Raw genomic sequence first — 19,884 nt, 5'->3', positions numbered from 1 at the left:
TGATTTTTCATAACGAATTTAGCTTTAATCATGCCTTGGTGCGCGGAATTATGTGCCTTCACGTTATGTCACTGAAAGAATATATGCATAAATCGCTAAGAATTTGTTTTGTGCAGATAATTTTCATAAAATATCGAATTGAATAGTTGCTACAAGAGTGAAACTAATTTTCATAAAAAAATTGAAAATCTTAGTGGTGAGCTGTTTGAAATAAAATTCATTTTGCCAGATCGATCCCTTTAATTAAAAAAAAAAAATTGGTATGCAAATTTGAAATAAAATTCATTTTGCCAGCCTTCAATTAAAAAAAAATGGTATACAAATATCGATCTTAAAAGATCGAATAAAAAGAAATTATTTATAATTGAACACGATAACTTTTCTAAGTTGAACGAAAATAAATTCGTGCAAACAACGAAATTGTTAGTAATACACACAAACTTTTTTTTTAAATAACACCATTTCGTTTCATTTACGAAAAATAATTTTAATATCGTACAATGTACACTTAATATGCAAAATACAAAAAAAAATTAAAATTTGTGAATGAAATGACCGAAATCTACTATTTACAATGCACGAAAATACTTCGTTGCAGAAAATGAGGAATGAACTCGTGCATTGCACGATTTTTTTTCCATTCACGAATTTATATTTTGAGTGTATAATTTCTGAATTGGTTGATTTTTTTATCATTCCAAAATTCAAAATGGCGTCGACCCCTGCACGACATCATCTTTGAACTTCAAATCCACGGCCTGTTTCATTTCACAAGGTTTATAAAATCTTTATGACTTATACTGCCTATGATCGCAAGTCAGTCCCATAAAGATAGGAAATTCCATAGAAAACGGGACAAATATGCAATCATGGGTAGTATACATCTATGGCCATTCCTGGTACATTTTGCATTAAATGAATCGGATCAAGACCTGTGCTTGATATTCTGATTAAATACATGGTTTCGAGATAAACGCATTTAATGCGGTTCACTACAAAAATTCAAATCCATTAACAAACATTGGCTTCTAGAGAATATGTATGTAGGAGATCGACTACCGTCATAAAGCGAATTTCTAAACATAAGCACTTAATTTGTTGAAAATTTCGTGACCAATTCCAACATACGCTATCTGTCCTCAACTGTAAGAAAAGTACAGCGTGCGTTATATACTCTAAAGCATTTGTTTACAGTCCTAAATTGATACAGCCAGCAGACTATGTTAGAAGAAATCTCCAGTGAATGATTTTGCGCACTTTCCACTAAGCTGAACGCTGCACTTTAAAAGTGTGAGTAATAAAGCTGCTACTGAAAACAGCGAGCTGCCAAACACATGTATTTGAAGTTATGGAGATGGTACTCTCATAGACAGGTCAGTCGAACTAACCAGTGTTCGAGATAAATTTATTAGTAGAATGTTAAGTGCGTAATACGGTTCGAATCGAGTTTTTGTGCCACTACTAGCATTGAAATAGTAATTTTTACTAGCTCGTCAACTTCTCACGCTGGCTATTCCCAGATAACGAATTAACTAGGGTCCGGGTTTGTTTTGCCGACTGGTATTTTCCCGAACGGGTTGTTTTGCCGAATTAAGTATAAAGAAGTTATTTTCAATGGTAATTAAATAGTATAAAGGATGATTCAATATTTAAATTTGACGAAAAGCATGGATGTGGGATGATAAATTATCGAATTAATAGTCAAATTGTAAAGAATAGTTAAGGTAATTAATAAAATCAAACTTTAAATGAAAATAGTTTCTCTTTGAGCGTCCTGGTGGAATTCTGAAAATGAAAATTTTGAAGATGCTGAATTTAAATGAAAATCAAAATGACTAAAGAAACGAAATATCTAAGAACTAATTCCTACTATCGTGATTCACTTGCTTCTCTTATTCATACACATAATCTTGGATTTAGATCATTTCTACAAATATATAGAAAGTTTTATAAATTTGTACTAATTGAGATTTGAACATGACTGAACAACATTGTTTTCGGTAATACTGATTCTTCTTGACGATAACAACAGTTTTTATGAGAATGCATAATATGTGTTGTCAGTCGATGTACTAAGCTAAAATGGAATACAAAAATCTTCTTCGTTATTTTGAAGAAAAGTGAACGAATTTTATTTTTCGGTTTATCTTATGCCATTTTCCGAAATTCCATCTGTTCTATATTTTTTTTGGTTCATCGAGTAACTACAAGTCTATGTTTTAAATTTTTTATTGAATTTCCTATTTCAGACAATTGTATCAAGAGTTATCATGTCCGCCGCGGCACTCCTCGACATGGAAAGGGTTCAACGTCTTCTCTTCGAAAGCTCGTATGTGTGGCTTTGCCTGACTGAAAATTTTTCATTCATAATGAATGTATACATAAACCTTAACGAGAGGTCCATTGTCACCTTACCATCAAAATCGTATAACAAAATTGCTTTCAGTTTGAGCACTCTATGGTAGACGCCCCTTAAAAGACAAGTTTTATTTAAGACACCGCACTTATAATTTTATTACAGATTTTTTAAAAAAATATGAAAAACAATATATTTAATTTGTTCTTTAAATACGACCGGCATAAATTTGTATAGATAGATAACGTATGTATGCAATGACAATTTAATGCGAACGCGCGCACTGTTTAGTTAGTTTTTGCTTGTGCTGTTTTAGGATTTCATCAGAATGCCGTACCTGATCTCTTCGCTCCTTTACGAGCGCTCCCAGTTGCTAAAAGAGTGTATACGTTAGAGATGGGCCATTCGTTCGCGAACGGTTCAAGTGAACTGGTTCTTCGAAGAGAATGAGCGAACGGAAGTTCTTTTTAAAAGAACTGTAGTTCTCAATTCTCTTCAAAGCGAATGAACTGAACCTGACCTAAAGCCGTTTGGCGAATTTCTCGGACCGATTTTTAAGCGAACGAATGAAAATGAACCGACTTGCCGTCCCACAAACCGCTCTCTGTGCTCTCCCAGAATGGAACCGGCGAAGAACGACTCATCACATTCTCTATTTCTCTAGTTATACATCATGAAGAAATCGCTACCCTTGATGAACTTGTTAAGCATACAGGGGTATAATAGTTTGGGCAGCATCTGTTTGGTTCCTCTCCAAGAATCGAATGTTTTGAGAGACATTCGCTAGATACAAGTAAATTATCAGCTGAACGGAAGAACGGTTCATCTGAACTAGTTCTTTTTACAGAACTGTTCAGTCGGGAATGGTTCTTCGAAGTGAACTGTTTCGCCCATCTCTAGTATACGTGCTGTTCTAATAAACATCTTCAAAGCTGTAAAGAGTGCTTAGTACACGGGAGTGGGTGGCATGCAGCAAAAACTCGCAGCTGAGGAGTCCCGTCATGGGAACCCACTCGTCGTTAGAGCTGATATATAGCGAGCCGACAAGAGCGCGAGTGACACACGAGCTTATAGCGAAGGCAGATAACTCACATGAATCCAGCCCGGGGACAACTTGACAGATAGTGCTTGTTTCATATATGTACCACTGATTTGATGGTGGCGCTAGTATGCCTTCTCCGTACGAGGACCACGAACAACGAAACGAAAAAGTTTCAAGAGAAAAGCGTATTTCGTTACGTGTGTTATGAACGCCGTCAATGCAGCAAGAACAACATTTAGAAAAAACGTATTCCAAAATGTGGATAAAGAAAACAATTATTAGAGAATAAATTTATCCCTAACTGGAAACTATCAGCAAGCTACATAAATCTTATTATAAATTTAACTGGAAGTCGTTGTTTTTTTTAGTTTTATTGTTGTGTGAAGTATGTAATCGGTAAATCGTTGGAGCTTTTTGCCCGAGAAATATGCATGAAAAACATTTTGGCTAATGAAATCGAATCACCAAGCCTAGCAATTCGTGAACCTATGACATCTTGTTTAAATTAATCAAGAACGTCAAGAATTCTAGAATTTAGTTTGGAAATATAAACAAAATATGTAGGATTTTCTACACAACAAAAATGGCCTTGGATAGAATTTGTGCGCTTTTACCAGAATTCTGGCAGCAAACCGGTAGTGCCCGGTTTTAGAAAGAATGCTGCCAGAAATGTACAATTATGTTCGACTCTTGCCAGAGTTTTGTTCGACTTTTGCAATAATTCTGTCCGGAAGATTTTGCGATGGTTCTGGTACGGATCCCTTCAGAATTCATTTCGCATTTTACTCGGCTTCAGCTCGACAGAAAACTAATGGAACGGCTTCTACCGGAAGATTTCATGTTGGTTCGATCTTAAAGTTTTTTCAAAATCTAAAAATCTAAATTTCTGAATATTTTTCTTGGATTTTTTAGATACAAAATGGAATCTATGGTTCTGTTATGGTATGGTGGAACGAGGACAGTTTCTAATTTTATCAGCGAAATAAATTCGGTGAAATGCTTAAATTGTTCATTTTTTACAGATGGAGAAAATAATAGATGGGATGCGCCTTTTTTAAATTTTGTTCCATTCGAGCCGCCATGACATCACCAAATCACCACAAAACTTGCTTATAAGTTCAATATATGGGAGCTGTCAAGTTGTCCCCGGGCTGCATGAATCAAACATAATTGACGCTCGTGCTGACTGTCACATATTTGAGAGTTCTTCGAAAACGTGTGTACAGCAGTAGGGAGCATACAGTGTGAGTCTCGCGCTCGCAGGCGAACGTGGAGGATGTGTTGGCTTCTCGCTCTTTTAGCAACACTGCCTCAAGGCGGAGTTCTATCACCCTTATTGTGGTCATTAGTTGTAGACGAGCTATTGAAATCATTAACTGAAATGGGATACGAAGTGATTGGATTTGCAGATGACGTTGTAATCCTCGTGAGGGGAAAATGTGATTATGCTGTCTCAAATAGAATGCAATCTGCACTAAACTTCACTTCGAAGTGTGTAAAAAGGAGGGCCTGAACATAAATCCCTCCAAAACAATCAAAATCCCGTTTACTAGAAAAAGGAAATATTCCATATCAACACTTTTGCTCAACGAAACATTAATTGAAATGTCTTCTGAGGTAAAGCATCTGGGATTGATACTCGATAAAAACTAAACTGGAATACGCACATTGAGCAGGTTATAGGCAAGGCAACTAGCGCTCTTTGGTGTGCACTAGAACAATTGGCAAAAAATGGGGTCTCAGACCAAGTATGGTTCACTGGTTATACTCTACAATAGTCAAACCAAGAATAACATATGCCTCGCTAGTTTGGTGGTCTAAAACAAAAGAGACATCAAGTACTCCATCAAAAGCATTAGATGCAATGTTGCATCTCCTTCCGCTACATCAGGTGATACAACTTGAGGCGGAAAAAAGCGCATTGAAAATAAGTCGTCATAAACAATTATTATCTGGAAATTTAACAGGACATCTTGTGGTTTTGAAAGATTTTCCTATAAATAACCTCGTCTTTGCAAATGAAGACTATGCGAATGGCAACCGATATCATGCGATGCCGAACTTTGAAACTACTTACAAAATTATGGAGCCTGAACGGTCAACCTGGGAACAAAGTGGCCCTAGTCTCCGCCCAGGCTCAGTAATTTTCTTCACAGGTGGGTCAAAAATGAATCATTTTGACAGGATCTGGTATTACAGGCAGAGCTGCAAATTTTCACCAGGTTGTTTTGAACTTAAAGGAAGAACAAATCTCAAATCATGCCCTACTATGTTCAATTCGCCGTTTTTCGTTTGCATCATTCATTCAAACAGCCGGGCTGCTCAATCATTTTCCATTCATTTCCGATTTCATTGACCCTGTGAATATCTCTGTTCTGGGATATTGACTAGATTTTTCAAGCAAAACTACTCTAGACATACTTCTTACTGTTCATGTAAGCTTGAAAATACAAAATATGTCAACATTTAACCTAAACTGGCCTCTACAGAGCAGATGACAACTTTGGTTGGTGAATGAAAATGCATCAATTTGAAATGACGATGTACGGTTTGGTTATGAAAATCCCGCCAACTTGAAAGTGAATGATTAAGGGAGGCTTTGAATTTGAATCATGCTTGGGTTTGATTGAGCTGAAAGTTGGCATTTGAAAATGAAAATTTTCACCACTGATTACAGGACCAGGAATAAACGCTAGTATGTCCATGGGATACTGTCCGACAGTGTTTCAAGCAAAAATATATGCCATTCTAGAATGCATTTACGTGTGTCTGAAGAGAAAATACCGGTATGTAAATATCTGCATTTTCTCAGACAGTCAGGCTGCGCTCAACGCATTAAGGGCTCCTATATGTCGCCCAAAACTAGTATGGGAGTGTATTCTTGCACTCCGACAATTGGCAGTGAAAAATCATGTTATTTTATACTGGGTTCCAGGGCACTGTGGAGTTGCAGGGAATGAAAAAGCCGATGAGCTAGCAAGAAGAGGGTCTTCCACTAATTTTATCGGTCCAAAACCATTCTGTGGAGTCTCATCGAGTGCCCTCAAAATGGAATTGAAAAAGTGGGAAATCACAGCTATAAAGAACAATTGGAGTACCACACCTGGACTACGACAATCAAAGAAATTTATCTTACCCAACGAGAAAAAAGCCTGGAGTTGCTTAGACTAAACACAAAAGAGCTAAGCATCATGACAGGACTACTTACCGGACACGGTCCGAGTAAATATCATCTTAAAAAACCGATTTAATCCACCTAGCAGTGAGATGAGACATTTCTTACACATTTCACTATTGGATTAGTTTGCAGAACTCACGAGAAGTAGGCACCCAACTAGAGGTGGGATGAGTTTCTAGCCTTGCACGAATAAAATCTCAAATAAACTTAATAAATTATAGAAATCAACAAAACGACCGAAATAAAAAAGTAAAGTAAAAAATGAAATAATAGGCTTGTAAATTCATAAAATAAGTAGAAAAATTCATATAAATCAAAATTATAAAATACGCGAATCAAATTAGATTAGGTTATTAAATAAAAATTAAGATTATATTTAGAAATAGTTATAAGATTAATAAAATAAATTGACTCATACTAACAAATTGATTGAAATATAACGAATGACTGAACATGAAATGCATAAAATTAAAGATATGAATAAAATGAATCAAATGAATCAAATTAATCAAATGAATTAAATGAACCAAATTGATTTAATTCATCCATTGAATACAATGAATCAAATTATTGAAATGGATCAAATGAATAAAAAGAATGGATGAACAAAATGAATAAAGTAAAAAAATAAATGAAATGTATAAATAAAACAAACGAATCAAATAAACAAAATGAACTGAAGTGATAAAATGAAGGAAATTAGCAGAATAAAATGCATTGATTAAAATGAAAAATTAAACAATGGTAAAAGGTTATAAATCAATATAAAGAAATAAATTGAATCAAATAAATTATTTGGATGAAGTGATTAAAACTGAAAAAGTAGTCAGATTACTAAAATGAAGAAACTGAACAAAATGAATAAACTGTAAAAAAATGAATAAAATGCATACAATGAAAATAATGAATAAAATAAGTTAAATGAATGATATGAGTAAAATGCACAAAAAGAATAAACTGATCAGAGTGAATCCAAAGAATGAAACGAATAAAATAAGTAAAATGAACGGAGATGAACAAAACGAATAAAAATATGCTGAATGAAATAATTAATTGAAATGAAATGGTCATATATTTGAAGCTAAAAACATTTTTGAATGAATAAAATGAATAAACCGGATTGTACGAATTTGAGAACCATTGCATCAGTAAGTTTTGAAATGTTTTTGAAAATACCATCTTCTGAGAAAAGGCTAATAAATTTGCAATGGACTTTCTAGGGCTTCCATTTTTTTTTTTTTGGTTTTATTCTTTTTGTTTTCATGCTTCTTTACTTGACGCGTTATTTGAAGATTTTCTGATGTTTCTACTTTATTGTTGGACTTTAATTAGTTATCAGGAACCTGGAACGTTCAATTTGATTTGGAATTCGAAGTTTACTTTTTGGTCACATATTCCCGAAAAAAAGGTTTATGTACAGAATAGAATTTACTGGTCTAGTATTTTAACGCGCAATTGAATATAGTAAAGTGAGACAAGGTCACATGTGCTTTCAAGCCCCTTGAACAGAGAACGACAGGGAGAATGCGATTCGTGAATGAGACAGGTAGATATTTAAAAGTTTTTATTTGCATTGAAGTAAATAGTGTGAAATGTCGATAGCATAAAAGCCATGCATTCATTTGATTGCAATGCAGTCTCTTTCCATTCATCCTTATAGCTTTCATATTGTTTCGTTCGGAATTCTCGTGCAAGAAATATGGATAAATAAGTCCTATACAGACCAATACTGTGAAAAAAATGGTTCAAACTACTCAGTATATCCAGATATGGACGACGATAAGTTAGAAGACACATTGTAGTTACACCCCCTCCCCCCCCATCGAGAGTGGATACTTTGGGAGACTTCTTTTTCTGGATTTAATTTGTGGATATTTTTGGTCTTTGATCCGTTATTTCTCATGAAAGTTCGTACCAATATAACGAATGTGCAGCTGATACAACTCATGGTTTATTCGCCTGTGCCACGTTCCGTCTTCCATCTGCACTCCACCATAGATGGTACGCAACACCTTTCGTTCGAAAACTCCAAGGGCGCGTTGGTCCTCAACGAACATAGTCCAGGTCTCGTGGCGGCAGAGGACCACCGATCTAATCAGCGTCTTGTAGATAATCAACTTCGTGCGGCGGCGAATTATGTTCGACCGGAGCGTCCTCCGGAGTCCAAAGTAGGCACGATTTCCCGCCAAGATCCGTCTCTGAATTTCTCTGCTGTTATCATTGTCATCGGTTACCAGTGAGCCCAAATACATGAATTCGTCGACCATCTCGATTTCGTCACCGTTAATCCGAACTCGGGTGGGAGGTTCACATTGTCGTCTCTAGAACCTCTTCCTCTCATGTATTTTGTCTTCGAAACGTTGATGGCAAATCCAATCCTGCTGGCTTCAGCTTTCAGTCTTTGAGCATATGTTTCATTCAAAATTCAATAGAGATACGAATAGTTTAAATATCGCACGTGAAATGTTTGTTTTGGAAATTTTCATGTCAAACTTTCATATTACCCAGTTAAGCCAAATATTTTTCTGATATAGCCATGAATTTCCTTAATTATAGTGTAGATAAAGGCTTTGAATACAATTGAATTAAAGTTAAGTTGATGTAACAGCAGACAAAAAATAGTTTTGTTTTCTCAAACCTTCGCAATTACAATTAATAAATATTTCAGATTGGCAGAAGATCTTATCGCACAACTTAGAAATGGATACAGAAATAGCTAGATAGATGCGATAGAAGAGAAACAGAGAGAGAGAGAGATGGGGGGGGGGGCGTGTGAGGAATGACAAATGTTGGTTAATGCAGTGACATTTTTATAGGTATATTATTATGATATATTGATTTCTTATCATAAATAATGTAAGTAGTAATTTTTGCGCCATAACCAGTATAACCTAAGTCTTGCAAAAGAGCTAAATTTTCGCTAGATTTTTGGGTTTCAAACATACTTACTACTTTACTTTCGGTGACGCCACGAGTATAATTATATGAGAAATCTTTTATCTCACTATTAGGTGAATTACTTGTTGATCTGTGTATTGATATACCATCCAACATTTACCTCATGATTGAACGCAATGCCTAATCCAAGGGATAAATACTAGAACTCACTGTTTCTTTATCAACACATTATTTTGTCTTTGAAGTGAACTTATATATTGATTTTTGAGAAATAGTTAATTTATTATAAAGGTAATTCACAAAATGTTCTCAACATCGAATTCCTTGAATCACGTAGATGTGTTTTCATACCCCGATATTCAAAATCGGTTTAGTTTTGTCCCTAAAACACCAGTAAAGCAGTACGCTCTATGAAACAATCTCATTTTTAGTTAGTGGAAATTGGTAAGCGAGGACTAAAAATACAAAATGTTTAATATCTCCGCCGCTCGTGCACGGATTTTGACAATCTATAGCTTGTTAGAAAGGAATTTTACAAGCTTTTTATTTATGTGCATTTCGTTGGGCAATATTATATTGTTCGGAAATTATTTGCGAAAAACCTGCTGTGCTTTGACAAAATCGTCCATATCTCAGAAAGTAAACAACATATCGAAAATCAAAAATAATAGTGTCAAATGGCAACATTAGGCCTTTCATTTGAAGTTTCATTAAGATCGGTTCAGCCATTGCTGAGATAATTACATGACATTTTGTACATACATACATACACACATACACACACACATACAGACATTGTCTCAATTTGTCGAGCTGAGTCGATTGGTATATGAGACTCGGCCCTCCGGGCCTCGGAAAAAGTTTTCAAAGTTTGAGCGAATCCTATACATATCTTTTGTAAGAAATGTAAAAATTGGTAACGATACATGCCGCGTCTTTTTTTTTTTTTTTTACAATGGAGAAGACCTTTATGTCCTAGCCCAGTACACGTGCTAACGGTAGGGTCCAATCTACCACACGGGGTGCACTGGGGGCGTGTCGGACTCGAATGGTGACCAGCCATTAATACCGACTAAACTCCATTGGGCTCCGCCATCATTCCTCCCAGGAACTACCTCTCGGTATTACTTCTGGGGGGATGGCTGTACTAAATGTACTCATTCACTCTCACTCACGCGATCATACATCCTGTATGAGGCTTACTTGGGTGCTCTCTCAATCGCACTTTGATTCACTCTCAAACACTCCCACATGAGGCTGACTTTTGTGCTCACCTTTTACGTTCCATGCGAGGCTGACTTGTGTGCTCACCTTACTCATTCCTTGCTAGGCTTACTTTTGTGCTCGCCCTACCCATACATGTGAGGCTGACTTGGGTGCTCACCCTATCACCTGATTCACTCTCAATCGTGCCACTCTATTGTACCTTTGTCACTCCCTCTGGCATCCCATGTGGGACATTTTTCTTAGGCCCCACTTCTGACATACCATGCGAGGCTGACTTTTGTGCTCACCTTTTTCATTCCTTGCTTGCAACCAACCTGTGAGGCTGACTTTTATGCTCACCCTTAACATGCAGTGTGAGACTGACTTGGATGCTCACCCTTTCACTCCTCTGCCACGCCATGAGGCATCGATAGCTTAGTTCCAACATACTACGCTACGACCCTCCCGTCTTGGCATGAGGCAGTCCACTTATACGCCTATACACTCACTCTTCTGTCTTGCTTCGGGGTGGCTGGGTTTACCCCTTACGCGGTTGCCATTCGCTGCGCCAACCTACCTCGGCATGAACAGACCATTCACTCTCTTATTTTGCGCTTGGCCTTTTTTCGCTCCAACTAACCAATCACTAGTTAGCCGTGCCCGCCGTCTGTTGCTCGGTTCGCCAGATTACCTGTAGCCTACTGGCAATCTGGATGGTAGCAGCCGAGACTGCGTTCCACTTCTCCACCGTTTGACACATCCGCTGGATAAGGGTATCCGGGGTTGTGTCCCAGCCACAGACGTCAAGCATTGCTCTTCTTTCGACGTCGAACCGATGACATGCCGCGTCTGCGGATTTCAAAGTGAAACATCAGAGCATCTGCTCTGCGAATGCAGTGCATTGATACAACGCAGACTAAGAGTCCTCGGTAAAGGAACATTGGAGCCTTTTGATATTTGGACTGCAAATCCCAAGCAGGTAATAAACTTCATACGAAGTGGAGTGCCTAACTGGGAAGAATGTGTATCTCAATAACGACAATCACTCATCAATAGTTATACGTCATAGTAGACAGTACACTTAGATTAAGGAACGGGCATACCACAATAGATCTAAATACTGGTCGCAGTAGTTCGTCTCCAACAAAAAAGCAGTGGACACCGGGGACAATTTCCAACAAGCTAAAAGAAAGATCATATGTTGTCGATGTGAATGGCAACCGATATCTGCGAGATTTGGTAAATTTAAAACCACGTAAGCAACAAAGCACACCCACTATAATACCTGCGCCAGTTATAATGCCGTTCGCCGAAACAACGCAAGATACAGGTGCGAAAACCCTGCAGGTCGTGAATGAATCTGAAATATCACCATCTAATTCAGCTAATAGAAACATCATCGGTATGGGTGGTGTTGCTACATTTCCTACACCAAGAACGCCAGAATCATCAGAAATCGAAGAAACACGTGCTAAACCTAAGAGAAACATAATACTACTGCTTATTTGGAAGACAATGTAATAGACAGTTATATTTAATTTCATTATCAAAAGAGGGAAGATGTTATAGTATATTGGTCCCGAAGTCGGAACTAACACCGTTCTTTTAGTTGATTACTGCACAGCTAAAAGGCTGCAATTTATCATAGCTCATTATTCGCAATTCAGTGGTAAGTATTCTAATTTTACATACATTTTCAGTGTTTTTCTTCTTCTTACAGGTTCCTGATTTACCGTGGAAGGACGATTCCAGGTTTCTACAATGGCAATGGTAGGTTTAGGTTAGGTTTTAGCGGGTAAGTAATGCATTAATGTAAGTATATAGTTCATCATTTCTAGGATAATTAATTAATAATTGCTTCGTACCTTAATACTCCTAATTCACCTTAGGTTCCACTTACGGCGATCCCGATACCGAATATAATAAACTAAATGTACTTTCAACTTGTTAACTCAATCACTGCAATTGTGCTGACTAATCGACCGATTGTGTTGATCATCTGTCAAAGTGCTCGCACTGCCCGGTCGTGACGTTAGGTTAGCGAGGGATAGAATATTTGGTTCACCAGTGACGCGCCGGAACAAGGGGTATCGGCGACATCCCCCGACCCGTGAAACATTGCCGGTCTCGCAGGATGCGTCCTCGTTCCCAGCGGTTCCTCGCATGTTCGTCGACTATGACGACTAGACCGCCAGGTTCCAGGGGCTTCACTGTATCGAACCATTTCGCCCGCTGTGTCAACATTGGGAGATATTCCCGGATCCACCTTCGCCAGAATTTGTTTCCAATGTGCTGGGCCAGCTTCCAGCTGTCCCGAAGAACGTTTCCTGTGATCGCAGATTCGCTTGCTGGTTGCTTGATTCCGTTCGAGCCATGTAACAGGAAGTGGTTTGGTGTGAGTGCCTCCTGATCTGCAGCTTCCAGAGGAACATAGGTTAACGGTCGCGAATTCACAATACCTTCGGCCTCCAGCATGATCGTTTCTAATACTTCGTCGCTAGGATGACGGGGACTGTCAGAAACAGCTTTCATTGCGACTTTCACTGACTTGATCATGCGCTCCCAGGGTCCCCCCATGTGCGGGGCTGCAGGAACGTTGAAGTGCCACTGAGTGTGTGCGTTGGTGAATGTGTTGGCGCAGTCTACGAAGATCTCTTGAAGTTTCAGTTTTTCTTCCGACAGCTGACGATTGGCTCCGACAAAGTTAGTGCCATTATCGGAAAAAACCTCCAGGCCATCACGCAGGACGATGTTGAAAGACTATGTGCTAGCTCAAGATGAACCGCCCGTACCGTAAGACAGGTAAACAAGCAGATCCATCTTTTCACCAGACTGCAGCCGACTTTGACTTCGAAGGGCACCATGTAGTGGACTTAGTAAAACTTCTGGCGCAGTTCGTTGTACACAGTTTCTCCGTTGGCGTGAAGGAACCGTTGGTGGTAGTAATTCACCAGAAGAAAAGTTATGCTATGTTCCTTTGGCAATACTACGGGATACTTTGCCGCGTACGGAATATGCGGCGCGTTTCCAATCCGACCTCGTAACCGCATGACTCCGTGCTCATCGGAAAATGGGAGCAGCGAACGCAGTGAACTCCATTTGTCAACACTGCCATCAATGTTCAATCTTCACTGTATGCCTGCGATTGAGCCTGACGCCAAAGGGTTTCTTCTGCCTTCACGAAATCCTCTTGAGCTGGATTTTGTCTTCGGTGTTTACTATTCCCAATCTGCTTCCAGCTTTTTATCGCCCGATGAACGTAGGCCATCGTTCGAACTAAACGATTCCAATTTGAAAAGCGTTCGATGTCTACGATCTCCTCCGACGTCAGATGTACAGCTACCATTCGTATCTCTTCGATTGACGCATATACTTCATCTACCTTTTTCTATTGCTTTGGTCTTTTGGTCTTTCGCATTTCGTAGGAACCCGCCTTGAAACCAGCGATTATCCGGATCAAACGACGGTCCTGAATTCCACTTGGTGGCATCATCGGCTACGTTTAGCTTCGAAGGTACGTGATACCACTCATCTAGGCTGGTGAGTTAAAGAATTTCTCCGACTCGGAACGAGACGAACTGGTGATATCAGCGACTGTCCGAGCGAAGCCACGTCAGAACTGTACTGGAGTCCGTCCACAGGTAGCGTTTATGTATGTTGAGAGTGAGTGCCGAACAAACGTTGTGCAGCAATCGTGTTCCCATCATAGCAGCTTGTAGCTCCAAGCGCGGGATGGAGAGCGCACGAAGTGGTGCGACTTTAGTTTTTGCTGCTACTAGCGAACACCAACTACCGCCGCTGTGTGCCATCCTCAGATACACTACACACGCGCATGCCGCTACGCTAGCATCCGTGAACGCGTGAAACTCGATTTCGTCTACCTCTGGCGTTGTAGAATTCCCAAAGAAGCAATGCGGTACTTACACTTCATCAATCGTCTCGTACAGCTCGATCCATCTACTCCACAGATCATACAGTTGCTCTGATATGGGCTCGTCCCAATTTGTTCCCGTTCTCCAAATCTCTTGCATTAAGATTTTTCCCTGTACTACGAAATACGCCACAAATCCCAAAGGGCATCACGATTCGTAGCACCTGTCTCTTCGTTGAAACTGTTTGGCCACTGCCCAAAACGTCTACGACCCCATATCGGTCGAAGGTGAAGTGATCCGCTGATGGAACCCACATTACACCTAAGACGCGCTCATACGTGTGTTCGTTGTCCAATACTAGTGACTTACTGTCCGGTGAACTAGTTTCCCCAAGACGATCAAGAACCTCCTGCGAATTGGACATAATTTTGCCGAAGTCGAACCCCGCTGCTGCGTGGATAAACTGCACTTGTTTGACAAGCTGTACTGCTTCTTCTACCGAGTTGACACTGTCAAGGAAATCATCCACGTAATGGTTGTAGATTGCGTTTACCGCTCTGGGGTATGATTCCGCGTATTCGAGAGCATTTTTGTTCTTCACGAACTGAGCCGTGCAGGGGGAACTGGTTGCCCCGAACATAGCGACGTTGATTGTGTATATCTGAACTTCATCCGACGGACAGCTACGCCATACAAAGCACTGTGACCACTTGTCTTCCTCCCGGATAAGAATTCTCAGGAACATTTCTCGGATATCGGAGCATACTGCTATCTTGCCTTCCCTGAATCGCAACAAGACGTTCACTAGCGATACGAGTAGATCCGGGCCCTTGAGAAGCATGTCGTTGAAAGCAACTCCACAAGCCTTCGCGACCGCATCCCACACCAGTCGGATTTTGTTTGGTTTCTTGGGATTCGTCACCACCCCTAACGGGAGGTACCACACTCGCCGAGGGTTTGCGTTCGCTATCTCTGCAGATGATACTTTGCAGACATACTGCTTCTGTTCGTAGCTCTCAATCTGCTCTTTGACTTTCCTACGCAGCTCGGGATCTTTCGCCAGTCGTTTCTCCAAACCTTCCAAACGGCTGATCGCCATTTGGTAGCTATCCGGGAAGTTCACGTCTTCTTTTCGCCAAAGCAAACCCGTTTCCATTCGACTTCCCTTTCGCACCGTAGTTGCCTCAAGAATACTGTGTGCTGGCTTGTCCTCCTCGGTTTCCAACTGTTGCACCGAAGCGGCATCTTCAACTGCGAAGAACTTTCGCATCGAATCGTGTAGGTCACGGTTCCTCATCTCTCCGCAAGTATGGACGTTCACTTGCTCAACTGAGTCTTCAGTTCCGTTATTTCTCCCGTACACGCACCAACCAAGCCGAGTCTTATCTGCTACTGGTTCGTTGTTGCTGCCTTCACGGGTCTTCAAACTTGTTAACAACCGTACATGTTCAACTCCGATGATCATGCCGGGCTTTGCATCGGTGTAACTGGCCACAGGAAGGCCTTGAAAAATCGGGAACGTATTCGATAGCTCTGTGTAGTCCAACGTTTGACCTGGAAGGCCTAGTTCCCGCACCGTTCGTACGTTGGCTAGTTGAAACGTTTCCCTATGTCCATTACCGGATATTTTCACACTCAGTCGCTTTGAAGTCTTCTCGTGTCTGCTAATCTTTCCGGTCCAACTCAATCACAGGTTATCAGGTTCACCTTCTATGCCTAACTGTGCTGCGATTCCTTCCTCGAGTAGTGTACATGACGACCCATCTTCCAAGAATACGAATGTTTCTACTTGTTTCCCGTCTCCGTACAGTGTTACTTGCAGGTAGCGGAACAGTGAAAATGATTTCGTAGAATGGTGATTTTGGTGAGCAATCTCTCCATACCTTGCACCGTCGGAAGTATTGCTACGATTACTATGCAGCAGCATATGATGTCGAACGCGACACCCGTTTACCCCGCATTCCTTTTTTGAACGACACGGCCATTTACTATGCGAGATTAAACACAGTCGACATAGGTTTTTCTGCCGCATCACCTTCCATCGGCCTCCGATGTCCAATGATTTAAAGCGAGGACAGTTTAGAATCAGACGACTGTCTTCCTCACAATAGGGGCACGCTTTTGACGTATGTCCTTTTATCGCAAGCTCCTTCGATACGCTTGGTGGTTCGTTCGCATGAGTGAAAAGCTTCTCCTTCGGCTTTGACTTCTCCGCTCTCTGTGGCTGATGGTAGTTCTGGACAGAACTCACATCGATACTCAACTCGGAAGCCAGATTTACTAATCCCGACATGAAACTGTTGAATGTCGCCAAGTTGACGCTCCCAAACGCTTGCATGAATGTACCCCATTGCATCTTCAATGAAGTGGGTAATTTATCGATCAACTCCTGAAGCAACATTGGATTCCACAAATGCACTTGTTGATCGGACAGAATGATATGATCGACAAGATTTTGAATCATCAATCCGTAGGCAACGATCGAGCTCAGGTTATCCGACTTTGGCGGCGGAACATTCCTCACCTTCTTCAGAAGAGAACTTATTAAAATCTCTGGTCTACCGTACAGCTTATGTAGCGTTTGCATCACGTAGGGTACAGATGCTGGCAGAAGTAAGCGGCTTCTAACTGCTTCAAGTGCTGCCCCTCCCAAACTACGCTGTAATCTGGCTAGATTTTCAGCGTCGGAATATCCGCAGACATCCGTCGTGTTTTTGAAAGAACTGTGGAACATAGGCCAATCCTGAGGATCACCGCTAAACCTCGGAAATTCGCGTGGCATTACTTGTCGAGCTGCTAATTGCGCACTATTCGGCCCTACACTGACTGAAAGACTGCTCCCATTCCCGTGGAATCCTAAAGATGGTGGTACTATCGAGGGTACAATTTCCGGTCTCGGCCCGGGATACGGAACACTTGTCGGTGGATGCGGATTCGGATACTCAGTGTATATATTTAAATTATTTGGAATTCTTTAGTTTGGTATTAAGATTGGATTTCGTGGTACGGCACCGTTATACTGCCACTGGCCAGCAGAAGAGACATATTCTTTGGAACGACATATAGTGGATCGGTATTAATCGAAGTAGGCAACTTTGACGAACTGTACGCGATTGTAGTCAAATACTGTTCCTGGTTTCCATAAAAACTACTAGAAATATACGGCATCGCCGGAACCCTCTCGGCGTGACCTGTGACAGTCGTTCCTGGGTACGAGTAAACCGGTGCTGTACCACGACAAACCAGAGAATTTCGAACTCCTGCAAGAGTCACTTTAGGAACTGTCAACATGGGCCCGATTGTCGATGCAGCACTCGTCGGCGCGTAGAAGACCGACGTGACTACACTTCCACCTACTGCATCCCCTGTTATTCCTGGAACTGTAGAGGTCGCTTTTTCTGGCATCCATACGACCAACGACTCGAAAGATTTAGTCAAAGCACTGACACTCCCACCAGGAACTGAGATAGTCGGATCAGGAAGAAGCTTATCCGTATTCAAGGGAGCAAACTTGTTCGAAACAGAGATTGTTGCTGTTGGTGCTACTACTACGCGATCCTTCTTACTAACAGCCGGTACTGACAGGGTTGCTTTCTGTTCAGACGCTGTTGGTTTCAACTTACCAGCCTCGTCCACTTTTGCTCCCTTATTAAGCCAGTTCTCCATCTGTTCGCGCTTCCTTTTGACACTGACTCCGCTTTTCCTACTTGCCGAATCATTTTCATCGCCGATTTGCAACAACAAATCGTACCTCTGCTTTAAGTATTCTTGTTCTTCTTCGATTTCCTTTAGTTTGGCTGCTTCTTCCATTTTCCTGGTTTTCATTTCTGCTTGCTTTTCATCCTTTGTTGCTCCTCTGGAAGTTGTAAACTGAGATGCAACCTCTGCGATGCGCGACTACTCTTGCTGACGGACGACTCGTTGAATGACACACCCGACTTCGATGCACCATCCCAGTCTGCCAGACAATTGCTACACTTAAAACTTCTATCCGGTTCAGCAATGGATTCGCTGACACCGGTGCACTGGGAAAGGATCCACGACTCGCACATATCGCAACACACCATATCGTCATCCGCATCGGCACGGTCGCACTATTTACAGTGCCTGTCATTGCCTTCCGGTTTCGTATTGTCACGTTCTTCTGACATCTCGAGAAACGAAGCAACTTAACTGTGTGAATTTACACCAGCCCGGTTGGGAAATTGTGCGGGACTCGCGACTAAATGACAGGACTAACTGTCAACAGTACTACTCAAGCGCTCAACACCAATGCACTCTCAAACCTTCTAGATTGGCTCGTTTCCGGCGGTGTATCTTTTCCCAGTTACAGAATATCGGTTGGAGGAACTTCCAAGGGTAGCAATCAATCATCTTAGGATGAAAATCCTTTTAGAATGTTCCCGAAGTCGGAACTAACACCGTTCTTTTAGTTGATTACTGCACAGCTAAAAGGCTGCAATTTATTATAGCTCATTATTCGCAATTCAATGGTAAGTATTCTAATTTTACATACATTTTCAGTGTTTTTCTTCTTCTTACAGGTTCCTGATTAACCGTGGAAGGACGATTCCAGGTTTCTACAATGGCAATGGTAAGTTTAGGTTAGGTTTTAGCGGTTAAGTAATCTGCCGTTCTACGCATAATTGTCCCATTTTGCTTTTTGGTCATTTTCACTTTTTTTAATCAAACAGTCCTTTTTGATGTATATTTTCAGAAACCACATCCAAATCATAAAGTTTGTTCGAAGACTTCGTGAAAAAATATTTAGTCTGTTTGTCCCATTGTTGATATTCTACGCATAATTGTCTCACTAACAAAAATCCGAAAAAAGTGCGTGATAAAAAAATAATTTCGTAGCGTTTAGTTAAGAAGTACATTACGCTAGATGTCGGGCACTGAAAAAATTGATGGAAAAATACAGGATCATTAAAAAAATGGCAGTGGCAATAATAATCACAGCAGTGAGAACAATCCTGTAAAGCTCTTCATTACTATCGTCGCTTGCATAACATGGCGAACGCATCTAGGATAATGAGCCTATTTTCGCAATGTTTCTATTATCACGCTACCCATTTGAATCCGTTGGTTAGTTCAGCGTTTGCTATCTTTGTTCATCAAATGGTAGGGCGACAATTGGGGCACTCGATTGGAACTTTAGTTGCGATCAAACCAAGAGGGTGAATGTTCTGACGTTTCTTTGAAAAATGAGTGAAGCCAACATAAGCTGGCTTCCTGGCTCGACTAGTTGTCAAAAGTGACAGCGAACGAACTTTAAGCAACGTTCACATCACTAGGAACCAATGTTGTTAACTCGACCTAAAACTTATCG

At 40.6% G+C, this 19,884-nt stretch overlaps 1 protein-coding gene across 3 annotated transcripts in view; it reads left to right on the top strand.

Moving 5' to 3' along the window:
* The window catches only part of LOC131689799 (vacuole membrane protein 1-like), a 282,024-nt gene extending 262,720 nt beyond the window's left edge, over positions 1–19,304 (top strand). The window contains exons 4-5 of one of the 3 annotated variants that reach the window (XM_058975104.1): positions 19,097–19,146; positions 19,270–19,304. In XM_058975104.1, the coding sequence (XP_058831087.1) occupies positions 19,097–19,146; positions 19,270–19,289 (70 nt within the window). In that variant the 3' untranslated portion in view covers positions 19,290–19,304. Of the gene's footprint in view, positions 1–12,400; positions 12,451–19,076; positions 19,148–19,269 lie in introns of those variants that run through there. The other 2 variants (XM_058975105.1, XM_058975103.1) reach the window with 2 other exon arrangements.
* The last annotated feature ends 580 nt before the right edge of the window (positions 19,305–19,884 follow it).

The sequence above is a fragment of the Topomyia yanbarensis genome, chromosome 3, assembly GCF_030247195.1.
Source record: "Topomyia yanbarensis strain Yona2022 chromosome 3, ASM3024719v1, whole genome shotgun sequence".
Lineage (NCBI taxonomy): Eukaryota > Metazoa > Arthropoda > Insecta > Diptera > Culicidae > Topomyia > Topomyia yanbarensis.
Note: the sequence above shows the minus strand (reverse complement) of the source record. Positions and strands in the feature narration are given on the sequence as shown.